At 36.6% G+C, this 13893-nt stretch overlaps 1 protein-coding gene across 1 annotated transcript; it reads left to right on the top strand.

Annotated features, from left to right (window-relative positions):
• Positions 1-12418: 12418 nt before the first annotated feature.
• Positions 12419-13336, top strand: LOC101697124 (olfactory receptor 2L3). The gene has a single exon (XM_004870960.3). It carries the CDS (start codon positions 12419-12421, stop codon positions 13334-13336), a length of 918 nt encoding a protein of 305 aa, XP_004871017.3.
• The last annotated feature ends 557 nt before the right edge of the window (positions 13337-13893 follow it).

The following is a 13893-nucleotide window of genomic DNA, read 5'->3' as shown; positions in this document are numbered from 1 at the left end:
TACACTCAAAATGGAGAGACAGTTTGATGGATTTAGCACAACTTCATTCTTGTTTCCTTTCATTGCAAAGAGTCAGTTCTAAAATTTTTTCATTCTGACCAAATTTAAAATTTTGAAGACCCATTTTTCTCAATTTCTAAAGGCACTCACTGCCTTCCTCTAAATCTACATTCTCCTTTCACACTTTATTTCTAGCAAATGATGACAATGCAATTTGGAATCCAGTATTATCAACTTCAGTTCTTAACTAAAAATGGAAAAATAAGTTCATTTCAATTCCAACAGGAAACTGAATGTTGCCAATGCTTTTTAATGTTTTATATTTTAATGTAATAAAAGTAGATATTAATAAATAAAATGTAAAAACAATTTTTGAAAAAATAATTTTTATAACAAAAATGATTAAAGAATAAAAGTAGTAAATACTGTATATCATAATTTTAAAAGAATATATTTCATTTCCCAATCTATCTCTCAGCTCATTTCCTAATAATATGTTCTTTTTCACATAAATCATTTTAATTATTAATAAAGCATCTCCTATTTCACCACATCTGTTATTTTATTTGGTCATTACTTACACTGTTGGTTTCTCATACCAGAGTGACAATGCGATATTTATACTTGTGTGTTCAATTTATTTTGCTTAAGAATATGTTCTCAAGGTGGATCCATGTGCCCAGAAATGTCTCAAGATTGTCCTTCTTTATGATTGAATAGTACTCCATTATATAAAATAACCACATCTTTTTTTATCCATTCATCAGTTGAAACATATTAGGGCTATTTCCAAGTTTTAACTGTTATAAATTGTGCCACTATAAACATGGGTGCACATATATCACTGTGGTTTGATGCTTTTAAGTCTTTGGGGAAGGTACTCAGAAGCGGAATAGTGAAAAAAATGAAAGACTTTTAGGAATCAATCTCAAAAAGTCAGTAAAAGATCTTTACATTGAAAATTACAGTACTGTAAAGTAGGAGATTGAAGAGGATACCAGAAAATGGAAAGCCATCCCTTGCTCCAGGGTACGGAGAATCAACATAGTGAAAATGCCCATGCTGATAAAATTGTTACACACATTTAATGCAATCCTATCAAAATACCATTAGTATACCACACAGAAGTAGAGAAATCATTCCTAAAATTTATTTGGAACCAGAAGAGAGAGGTCTAGAATAGCTAAAACAATTCTGGGCTACAAAGGAATGCAGGGGATATCACATTTCCTGATTTGAAATTATATTACAGAGATCCTGTGTTAAAAACAGCATGGTACTGGCCAAAAAAACCAAAACAAAACAAAAAAAACAAACCAGACCTGAGGATCAGTGGAGCAGATTAGAAGATGCAGAAAGAATCCAAAAACACACTCAGTCAAATTCTCTTTTTCAAAGGGGCCAAACACCTTCACTGGAAGAAAGGTAGCCTCTTTCATAAATGGTGCTAGAAAAACTGGCTTTCCACAACTTGAAGACTAAAATGAGACCCAAGTCTCTGATGCTTTAAACCCATGAAGAATCACCAGGAAGGAGGGGAATCTGGTCTGATGATGATACTGTAGGCAATTCCCAGTGCAAATCTTAGACTGACTCCATGAAAGACAATGTTCTTCCCCACATGGGTGTGAGCTGGAGGCCCAGGACTAAGAGCTGAGGGCCTCAGAGTACTGATGATATTTACCTTGACTATATTCATTGTCCCTAGGATGGTGCCCTGTGTGGGTCAGAGCTGAATGCATGGACCCATGAGGAAGGCAGAGTGCATAAGCTGGAAGGTGTGTGGTCAATTCAGCCATGTTTTCTCTCTGGGACATTGCACAAGAGAGTTCAGACACATAACTGGTAGTGACCATGTTACAGAAGTTGTGCTGACAAAGGACTCCCACTAGCATTCTTTTCTCTGTCTATGAAGGAGAAAGGGGATGTGTGACAAGTTTGGTTTAGGTATGGCGATTGGGGAAATAAACACTGCTGGTGGAAAAATGTGAAATGATATGGTCTCTATTTGCCAGTGGGGCCAATAAACTATGACATACATATTCTGACAGACGTGGAGAAATAAACATGAGAGAGGTCACGTGGAAGACACCGAATCACCCCGCTGCAGTCAGGCAGGCCTGCCCACACCCTACTGAGGTCCCCAGTCCACACATTTCTCAGACAAAGAAGTAGAAATAGCAAATAAATACATGAAAAAATGTTCAACATCACTGGTCAATAGAGAGATGCAAATGAAAACAATGCTGAGATTCCACTTCACTCCAGAAAGAATGGCTGCTATCATGAAATCAACCAATAAAAAATGCTGGTGGGGCTGTGGGGAAAGAGGAACCCTGCTCCACTGCTGGTGGGAGTGTAGACTGGTACAACCACTGTGGAAATCAGTATGGAGATACCTTAAAGAACTAGGATTTGAAATCCCATTTGACCCCACTATTCCACTGCTGGGGATCTTCCCCAAAGAATTAAAAGAATCATACCACAGTGATATATGTGCACCCATGTTCATAGCAGTGCAGTTTGTAATAGCTAAAACTTGGAAACAGCCCAAATGCCCATGAACTGGAGACTGGATAAAGATAATGTGGGGTTTTTTTTTATAAAATTGAGTACTACTCAGCCAAAAAAATGAGAAATTAGGGACATTTATAGCTAAGTGGATGCACATTGAGGCGATACTCTTAAGTGAAATAAATAGGACACACGTGTAAATACTGAATAGTTTCTCTGGTGTGAGAAACTGAAAGTGTAAATAAGGATGAAATGTATAATAGGTAATGTGAAATAGGAAGAAAAGGGGCAAAGGGGAAGGAAGTGGGATGGCTAGGGGAAAGGATAGAAGGGAATGGGATTAATATGAGAAAATGGAAAAATAGGAACAAAATCTTTGTAAATAGGGAAGACTGGAGGGGTTGAAGGGAGGGCTGGGCAAGGGTGAAAAATAAGAACCAAGAGAGACTATGTAAAGGTGCAAATTTCCAATGATGAATGTCATTATATTGTATACCTAAAATGTACCAATTATTAGAATGAATAATTGATAATGTAAAATAGGAAGAAAAGGTCCAAAGGGGTAGGGGTAGTGGGAGGGGCAGGGGCAGGGGAAAGGAAAGAAGGGAAAGGAAAAAATACTGAGAAATGGAAAAAATGGAAATAAAGTCTTTGGAAATAGGGAAGGGTGGAGGGCATGAAGAGAGGGCTAGGAATGGGGAAAAAATAAGAACCAAGATGCATTATGTAAAGGTACAATTCCCAATGAGAAATGTAATTGTGTTGTATACCTACAATGTACCAATAAAAGAATTTAATACAAAAAATAAAAAATAAAAGGATAAGTTGAAATTTCACATAAAGAAAAATAAACATGAGAGGGCAGAGTGCATGAAAAACAGTGGTCATGAAGAAGTCTGTGACCAAATGTGCCTGTCCTTCAGGAATGTGGTCCCCACAAGGCAGAAGGATAGAGGCTCTCATCACTGCAGAGGGGCAACATTTCCCTGTCTCTCATCTCAAAAGCCTGAGGTCTCTCAGACATGCTGGCATGAGGACTCCCAGAGGATCCCAGTGCCAATTCTCATCTGTTCTCTCACTGGTGGAATCTGGAATTGATTATATTAATATAAGAGTACAGCTCTCTTTGTCTTCTTCTAATGTGAACTGAATCACTTTCAGATGAAAATCTAAAATGGTAGCCAGGCTTGCTAGCATGTGCCCTTAAACCCACATACTGGAAAAACTGAGGAATGTCTTCCACAAGTTCCAGGCTAGATAGGCAATTTGAGGAGACTGCATCAACATAAAATTTTATAAGGTCTGTAGATGCACCTCAGCTGGAGCTTGCTCACCGAATGTATGCAAGGTCCTCGGTTCAATGCTTAACATTGTAAAAAGAAAAATAAATACTACATGAAATCACTCATAATTTTGATGTGCAATGAAGTGAATGACATCAAAAGAGATGTAACATGGTGGTCACCAGGATTCGTGATTGGGAGGAAATGGGGAGAAGTATGTTAAATGATAGAACTTTGCAGTTAGGTAGGATACATCAGTTTAGCAATCTAAAGCATAGTCAAAAGTGATAGGTTATAATATTGTATTGCATATTAATTTTTGGAAAGAAGGAGTTTTAGTTGCTAATTATACTCACAGAGAAGCAGGAAGCATGGAAGGTGCTATATAGAAGAATTTGTTACTATACTAATCTATTTGTATATATGTAAACATGATAGTTTTCATCTTACCTATGCAATAAAAAATAATGAAGAAACCCAGTCAGCTTGAAATTGTGTCTGGGGTTTTGTAACTAAAATCATGGTGATGTAATCACTTCCCAAAATGTGACATGCAACTCTCATAGCTGATCTGACACTACTTCTGTGTTTTCCTATCTACAGTTCTCCACCAGACACTTTCTGTATATTTATGCTAAATGGAGTGAAGTTCCCTGAGGGAGTCCTCAGATGTCAACACTTCATGAATCAGGTATGTAATTGCTTATATCCTCAGTACCTGGCACCCTAGACTGAAACGTTATATGCCTAGAAAAATCACTTTTTTCCTTTCTCAAGATTATTAGAAGAATTTATAAGAAATCACCTGTGAATTTACATCTTGAACTGTACCTTTTACTCTATTTATGTACATCCAAGATATCACAATAATAAAATATGATATTGCAGAGCCTTATAATCTTCCCTTTACTGTCATATTATGGACCCATTTACTTTTTCTCCTCATAAATTACTGACTTTCTTTTTTTTGTCACTGGATGTTGTTTACTGATTATTTAATCTTCATTAAAACTATTTCCATGTTCCCAGGGATTTAGCTCAGTGGTTCTACTGCCTGGCTTGCAAGGGTAGGGTTCCAAGTTTTATCCTCCGTACAACAAAACGAAACAAAACAAAAAACTATTTCCATGTCACAGCATGTGTTGGCCTTTGTAATCTCAATAAATAAAGTGAAAGGAAAGACCATATCAAGGAAATAAGAAATGAAAAAGATGAAATCAAGATGAACACCGTGGAAATTGAGAGGATCCTTAGTAAATATTTAAAATTCTTGTATTCCAACAAATTAGAGAATCCAGAAGGAATGGATAGATTTTGAGATATGTATAAATTACAAAAGGGAATCAAGACGATACACTATCTCTGAATACCTCAACAACAGGCAAAAATATTGAGGCACTAATATAAAGCTCCCTGCTAAGGCAGCCCAAGATGTGAGGGATTCACCACTGATTACACAAGAACTTTAGGAAAGCCCTCATGCAAATACACTTAAATCTCTTCCATGAAATTGCAAAGAAAAGAGTACTATCAAACAAATTCCTGGATGCTAGCATTACCTTGATTGCACAGATAGACAAGGATTCAAATGAAAAGGAAAACTACTGGCCAGTCTCATTAATGAATGTAGATGGAAAGACCCTCAACAAGCTACTAGCAAACAGAATAGAAATCATTTTAAAAATCATACATTAGGACTGAGTAGGCTTCATTCCATGAATGCAAGGATGGTTCAGTGTTTGCAAATCAATAAATGTAATGCAGCACACAAACAAAAGCAAGGACAAAAACCACATGAGCATCTCAATAGACACAGAAAAAGCCTTTGATGAACTCCAATGACTGTTCATAATAAAAGACCTGAAAAACTAGGAATTGATGGACCTCACCACAATCATATAACATTTATTTGAAACCTTGTGCCAATACTACATCAAATTGAAAAAAGCTGAACAATTTTGTTCTAAATTCTGGAGGAACAAGACAAGTGTGTCCATTATCACCACTCCTGCTCAGTGTAGTTCTCAACACTTCAGCCAGGACGATCAGGTAACACACACACACACATACACACACACACACACATTACCTCATACACAGACACATAAACATTATATATATGTGTATATATATACACACAAACATATGTATATACATATATTCACAACATATATATGCACAACATATATATACATACATATATATACAAGCATATATATATATATATGTATTATTGCAAAACTATATTATTCTCAGATGACCTGATCCTTTAATAGAATACATAACATTACACCAAGAATACTTCTAGAAATATCAAGCAATGTAAGCATGGTAGAAAGATACAAAATCAACCTACAAAAAATAGTTCTCCTGTACACTAGTAATGAAATTATTGAGAAACAAATTAGGAAAATGGTACTATCCACAATGGCTCCAAAAAATTAAACTTTTAGGAATTAATCTTACAGAGAAATTGAAAGAAATTTACAATGAATACTACACTACACTTGAAAAAGTAGATGGAAGAGAATATCAGAAAATGGGAATATATTCTCTATTCCTGGATCTTCTGAGCCAGTGATGACTATATTTCCATTATAAAAAAACTCACATATCCATTTAGTGCAACTGCAACCCTGTTCTCAATAGCATTCCTCACAAAACCAGAAAAAATAATCCTAAATTGATAAACAAGTACATCCCAGATTAGTCAAAGGAATTAAAGGAATCCAGAGTAAATCAAAGAGTAAAGTAGGTAGAAACACAATTCCAGATTTCAAGTTATGTTACAATTCTACGAATCTGGGAAGCACATTGTTGTTAATCAACAGATGAATGGATAAATAAAATAGAGAATTTATACAAAATAGAGTACTACTTTTCCACAAAGATGGATAAACTTGAGTCATTTGTAGAAAAATAAATGTAGATTGAATCATAATATTGAGCAAAATAAATCAGACACACAATCTTAAATATGATGTGGTTTCTCTTACATTAAAATTCAAATTATAAATAAACTAAGAGTAAAATAAAACATAGGTAATAGGAAACATAGAGAGAGATCCTTTGTGAATAGAAAGGAAAACAAAGGAAAGAAGGAGGGGTCATGAAGGCAAGGGGAAGGGGATGTACAAAGGATTAAGGTGCATTTCCAATGTGTATCAACTTCCTACAATGAATGTAAAAATTATATACTGCAAGAATGTTTGAATAAAAGTTTGAAAAAAGAAATAAATTCAATAACTTGTCATGTGTAAAGATATTGAATATGTGTGCATTTTGATTTCTGGAGTATTTTTGGTCAAGAAAATCAAAAGTGCAGATATTTTTAGGGCCTTCAAAATGAAAAGAACAATATTATAACTTCCTGAAGAGGAAGCAAAATTAATTCATTTCTAAGAAATTCTCAGAGGTAGATGAACATTTAAGGGATAATATGCAATAAAAATTTAATTTCATCATATTCTTTGAATAATTCACTACCATATCCATAATAATATCATGGGATTATAGATTTTAGTAAGAAAAATTGTTCAATAAACACCGGCATTTTGAAACAAAAAGGAAAAATGAAACAGTCTCTGTAAATGGGAAGGGTTGGAGGGGTTGAAGTGAGGGCAGGGGAATGGTGAAAAAATAAGAACCAAGATACAACCTATAAGAGTAAAAGTTCCCAATGATGAATGTAACTGTATTGTATGCCTAAAATGTAACAATAAACTTAATGGAAAAACAAAGAAATAATTTGAACCTATTTAATATCATTTTACCACACTGAATTTTTTATGTATTTTTATCAAACTCATTTCATTTTCTTATACTTTACTTAAAAAGCAGGAAATAATGCATGAATGGATAGCATACACATGCATGTACTGAGTTACAGCATTGACACAGAAGGTTCCATGACAAACTAGAGCAGGACAGCCTGGGAAGGTCCCCATGAACCTGCCTGGTCTTCCCCACGGCAGGCTGGAGAGACCTCAGTGCCCTGCTCTGTCCTCACCTTGGCCTCAGGCCAGGCCATGTCCCTGGTGACTACCCCCTCCCGTTAGTCTCAGTCGACATTCCTCAGGGACACTACAGTCCTTAGACAGTCTGCAGCTATAGGAGGACAGAATCCTGGTTGCTGCTCAGTCTCCTGAAGGTCTCTGAAATGCCAGGTTGGGAGTGAGAGGTTTATAGGTACATTTGTCAGGACAGAACTCAAAAGTTCCACTCAGAAACATGACTGTGTCCTCCTGTGACTGGGCTCATTGTCCACTGAGTGGATCAGAGATCTGGGAGAGGTGGTCAGGGCATGGGGTGAGAGAGTGCAAGGTGGACTGACCCACTGATGTCCAGCTGAGTGCCGGCAGAGGGAGGGTCAGTCAAAAGTGGCATTGATGGCTGACATCGGAGCTTATGTCTCATTCTGATGCTCTGTTTGACTGGGCTCTGCTCTGACTTCTGAGATCCTACAACAATCATTTTCCAGTGTGGTGAATTCTAGTTCACCGAGGTGAGTGTAGAATATTTCTCAGTATAAGTAAGGAGACTCAGACAGGACCAGCTTTGCGCACAGAGCCGTGGCTGGCTTTCAAGAGTCAGAAACTTCAAGGCCCTCCTCACACCCCTGACACCATCCTCAGGTTGACCTGTAAGCCAGGAGGGTCACCTTCTGGGAGATAAGGATCATGGGACAGGTCATGTGTCCTGAGAGAAGAGAAGTGACTCAGATTTCTGCCAAACAAGCCAATGGTGTCCTGGGTGTGAGAAATAATCATTTATTTATGTAATTTCTACTTAAATCTTTGACAATTCATTTCATTTAAAAGCTTTCAAAACTTTAGCCTAACAGTTCTTTGAAAACTTTCTACAAAATGGCTGGAGGCCTTTTCGGTTAATTCAGTCTTGCTCTGCTTCCATAAATGATCAGAACAGATGCAGTGAAAGCCTCATTGCTGTGTAAGATCCCTCTCTGAGAACCCTCTGATTAACAGGGAGCAGAATAGGGGAGCATGTGCTGCAGTGGAAACTGCACGGTGCTGATGCTGAGGGTGCTGCTCCTTGGTTCACAGCTCTACCACTTCATCTCTCTATGGGAACCAGTGACTCAAGTATCTGTGCTTCTCTTATTCCTGTTATGACAAGGATGTTATGTTTCAAAATTCTATGTATTTTATTAGTACAGGAATCACAAAAGAGGCATTTTTCAGTATCTTATTTTCAACTCTAAATGGAAGCATAATGAAGCAATGCAATGCAAAGATGTATGTGGGCTACAGCACAGAATTCATTGTAATGTGTGGGCAGCACTTGGAGAATTTCACTCATGATGTTGAATATGCATCTGCTTTACACTGAAGATCACTAGGATGTTTCTCTTTCATCAAATTCTCCTAGCAATGGCCTTGTGCCATGGGGAATAAGATATCAATTGCCATTTAGTCTTTTAAAAAACATTTTTATATAAGAGTATTTATATTTCTTGCTGGGTCAAGTGGAAAAACAGTAAAATCAGGTGATATAGGAAACACAAAATGCTCACATGGGTAACTTTTTATTTTAGTTTTATTGGTACATTTAAGGTATTCAATATGATGGCATTCATTATTGGAAATTTGTATTTTTACATAATCCAACTTGGTCCTTATTTTTTCCCCGTTCCCCTGCCCTCCTTTCAACCCCTCCACCCATTCCTATTTGCAAAGACTTTGTGTCCATTTTTCATTTTCTCATATTAATTCCATTCTCTCCTTTCCCTATTCCCTCCCACTTCCTTTTCCCCTTTGGACCTTTTTAACAGATAAACAATGTCATTTGTGTTTAAACAAATTTTAAAATTCTTTTAAATAATTTATTAGGTGTTTAAATTTATATTTTAACTCTTTTTGCTTCTTTTCATTTTTGTTTTTGTTTTTAATGATTAAAACATGAATATCCTTTATTTTAGGATCATTAACCAAAGATACTGGAAAAATAAATTGCCCAGGCAGTTTTTAAAGGTTTAAATATGTTTGTATTTATTTCTATAAATACTATACAACTGCTGTGTGCACTAACAGATACACATTACAATTACACATGCACTAAGTCATACATATATGGAAACTTTATATATATTTCTATACATATGCATGGACATTTTCCTAGCTGGCATTCTAGGACAGTTCACTTAAAATCTCTGAATCTAAGCTTTCTCACTCACAAAGTGTCATGGTCAATACCCAAAGAGACTACCATTAGCATTAAATTCACCTGCATCCTGCACAAATCTGAATAGGTTCCTGGTGACAATATGTAAGGATAATCAGTGATTTCTGTGCCTCCTTCTCTCCTCTCAGGTAGGACAGTCCTTCTCCAAGGCCTCTGCTTCTTAAGGTCAGGACTCCATCCCTAGAGTCTCCCTGCCCCATTTTTCTCCATGTTGGCTCTGCTGACATCTACATTCCACATTTTGATGGGAATATAAAAAAAATCAAAGTAAGTGGAAATGCATAAAATATGCTCTGGATAGTTTACTTATACTTTTTTCACTAAAGAATAAAAGGGTGAAATAATAAAAACAGAAGTTATATTTACACAAGAAAAATGTTCATCTGCATAAGTGAAACCAATAACTTAATGACTGAGGTTGCTTCTCTGTTAGGGATAGTGCTGGAATGTTTTTCACACAACAGGATATGGGGCTGTATTCTAATGTTAGCACAGAGGAACTCAGATGAGAAAATAGATGCTGAAATGGCACTCATGAGATACACTATCCATATCAGACCTGATCTGGCATTTGTGCATATTTCAATTATCATTTTTCTGCTTCTTAGTAATAAAACATTATACACATTAAAAGGAAAATTTTAATGTAACCTCTTGCTGTCATACTTATTCTAAAGTTCTTCTTTCAATTATCATTTTTCTGCTTCTTAGTAATAAAACATTATACACATTAAAAGGAAAATTTTAATGTAACCTCTTGCTGTCATACTTATTCTAAAGTTCTTCTGAAAACAGTTTTTTTCTATTAAATTTTTATTTGCAAATTAGCACAGATCACACAATGATGGAATATAAGTTGCTCCAACATGGCTCAGGATAATGCTTTAACTGCCTTAAAACATATTTGGAATAACTTTAATAAGTGTGAGTTTTGCTGCAATTCTGTTACAGTAGAGATGTGTGAGGTAAAGTTTGGGACTTTTCCATTTCTAAAGCAAAGTGCAGGGGGCTCTGAGTCATCCTCCTGTGGCAGCTATCACCTCTCCATCTCCAGATCTTGCCACCACACTGATCCAAAACTCTGTATGCATTGCATTGTCTGTCTCAGCTTCTCTCTGTTCACTTAGCCCATAGGCCATGCCATTCCTCCATCTCCACTTCCTAAAGTGCATCCACACAGTGTTTGTCCTCCTGTGGTGGGATTCTTTCACTTAGTGTGACATCATCAGTGCTCCTCCAAGTTGTAACTTGGGTCAACATGCATTCCCCTTAAGAGATGGAATAATAATCCCTGGGTATGTGTACCACATTTTTTGTGGATTCACTGTGGATAAAGAATTAAGGTGTTTCTACCTGTGGCTATTTTGAATTATGCAGCTTTGCAAATGGGCATGAAAACAGCTAGTTGAGTATCTGTATTACCTCCTAGGCATTCACAGAAAAGGTGCAATTACTACTTCATGTTCAAATTTTGATTCCTTTTTGAGTTATCATGACATTATTTTCCACATTGGCAAGTATCACTTGAAATGAATATAAAAAAGCACAAAGTTTGTAAGAATTCCATATACTTGTCACAAAATATTTTGTTTTATTTGTTTCATTAATGAATTTTTCCCTACTGAATGTACAAAGGTATCTCATTGTGATTTAACTTTACATTTACCAAATGATGAATGATCATAGCTTCTTTTTAAGTCCCTGTTATCTACCTTGATGTCTGCTCTCTCTCATACAGAGCACTATTCATGTTCTGATTCTGAGGGAGTTGTGGAAAGAGAATGGATGATGGTTAACATTTAAACTCAGGAGTAGGAATTATTATGAGTTTTTCAAAGAGGTGACAGTAAGATTACATTCCAGATTTCTAAGAAAAATAACACAATAATGAGAACTGATGTAAAGAAGTTTCACATGAGGATTATTGGACAAGGATCTCTGAAAAGGAAATACATTTTTAAAAGTAACAGTTTGCTGAAGAAGTAAATACCAATGCAGAAGTCATACCATGAGAGAATTAAAGATTTATTCATGATATGGACCTACTATGGACATTCACTTTCATTTTCTATACAAGTGTTTTGAAAAATGGAACATCAGAATTTGATGATTTTGAAGTTCACATTGGGAAGAAAACTATAAACATCTTCTTGAAGTTTTAATAGAAATATAATTGTTCTGAAAGATTTATATTTCTTAAAATGTTTTCAATAGTAGATGTCTCATAAAGTATTAAATTCTCAGGCGGAAAATAATATTTATTTTTTTAAATAGGTAAGATTGAGTATTGATTTTTAAGTTTTACAAATTTATGAATGATTCAGATGCTTATTATCTTAAGGAATTTTTCAAAAATGGCTAATGGTGATCTCTACCTATCACTCTTATGTCTGTCTTCAGACAAACTATATGAATCCACCATGGAAAATTACAATGAGAACTCTAATGACTTCATCCTCCTGGGCCTGTTCCTCCCATCAAGCCTTGGCCTTTTCCTTTTCACTCTCACCATCCTCATCTTCCTGATGGCCCTGGCTGACAACCTATGCATGGTCCTGCTCATCCTCCTGGATGCCCAGTTCCACACACCCATGTACTTCCTGCTCAGTCAGCTCTCCCTCATGGACCTCATTTATATCTGCATCACTGTGCCCAAGATGGCTTCCAGTTTCCTCTTTGGAAACAAGTCCATCTCCTTCACTGGGTGTGGGGTGCAGAGTTTCTTCTTTGCAACTTTAGCTGGTTCAGAAGGACTGATCCTGATGTCTATGTCCTATGGCCATTATGTGGCTACTTGCTTCCCTCTGGACAACCCCATCCACATGAACAGAAGAGTGTGTGTGCTGATGATCCTGGGATCCTGGGTAATGGGTGCTGTCACCTCCTGTGCTCACACAATCTATGTCCTCCATATCCCTTACTGCAGGTCCAGAGCCATCAATCATTTCTTCTGCCATGTCCTGTCCATGCTCACTCTGGCATGCATGGACACCAGGATCTATGAGTACACTGTGTTCATTACCACCATCCTCTTTCTTGTGTTTCCTTTCCTGGGTATTCTGTGTTCCTATGGTCGGGTCCTTTGCACTGTCTACCGCATGCACTCATGGGAAGGCAGGATGAAGGCCTATTCCACCTGCAGTGCTCACCTCACTGTGGTGACTTTCTACTATACACCATTTGCTTACACTTATCTCCACCCCAAATCCCTACAGTCTCCAGAGGAAGACAAGGTTCTGGCTGTCTTCTACATCTTCCTCACCCCAATGCTAAACTCTGTGATCTACAGGCTGAGGAACAAGGAGGTGCTGGGATACTGGGAAAAGTGTCTCAGATAATCTATTGTGGGAAAATGTAGGCAAATTTTTGCCTCTGCAAATGCAGCAGTGTATCACTACTTGAAAATATTTAATGTCCACCACTTAAACTGAATTTAATATGTAATATTGCAAAATCATCTGATGTGGCAAAATACTTACATATTATCGAACCTAATATTAATCTTTCTTTATTGCTTCTTTCCCATCTACTAATGACCATGTGTTTTTCACTAATGTGAATTAATTTGCTGACATGGAAAAAGAAAAGAGAATATAGTCAAACCTTTGCAAATATTTCAAAGTTAGAGTGAGATCAATAACTTAGCTGAATTTTCAAATTTTTGAAACTAGTATTTTAGCAGACACATTGCCATGATTCCTCTCACAATCCTCCCCCACATTTGAACACACTTATCCTGTTATTCTTGCCAATTCATGAAGCAGTTTCTAAGTCTCATTTCATGAGGGCCTTTAGCTGTGGTATTGTGGCTGTCCTGGTGTCCAGAATACACTCAACATATTTACCTTATGTGGTCATATTTACTTTTGGGAAGAGGCAGAGTTCCCACAGTATT

This window comes from Heterocephalus glaber, unplaced genomic scaffold, assembly GCF_053883595.1.
Source record: "Heterocephalus glaber isolate CG9 unplaced genomic scaffold, H.glaber_assembly_v1.0 deba00001461, whole genome shotgun sequence".
Taxonomy (NCBI): Eukaryota; Metazoa; Chordata; class Mammalia; order Rodentia; family Bathyergidae; genus Heterocephalus; species Heterocephalus glaber.
Note: the sequence above shows the minus strand (reverse complement) of the source record. Positions and strands in the feature narration are given on the sequence as shown.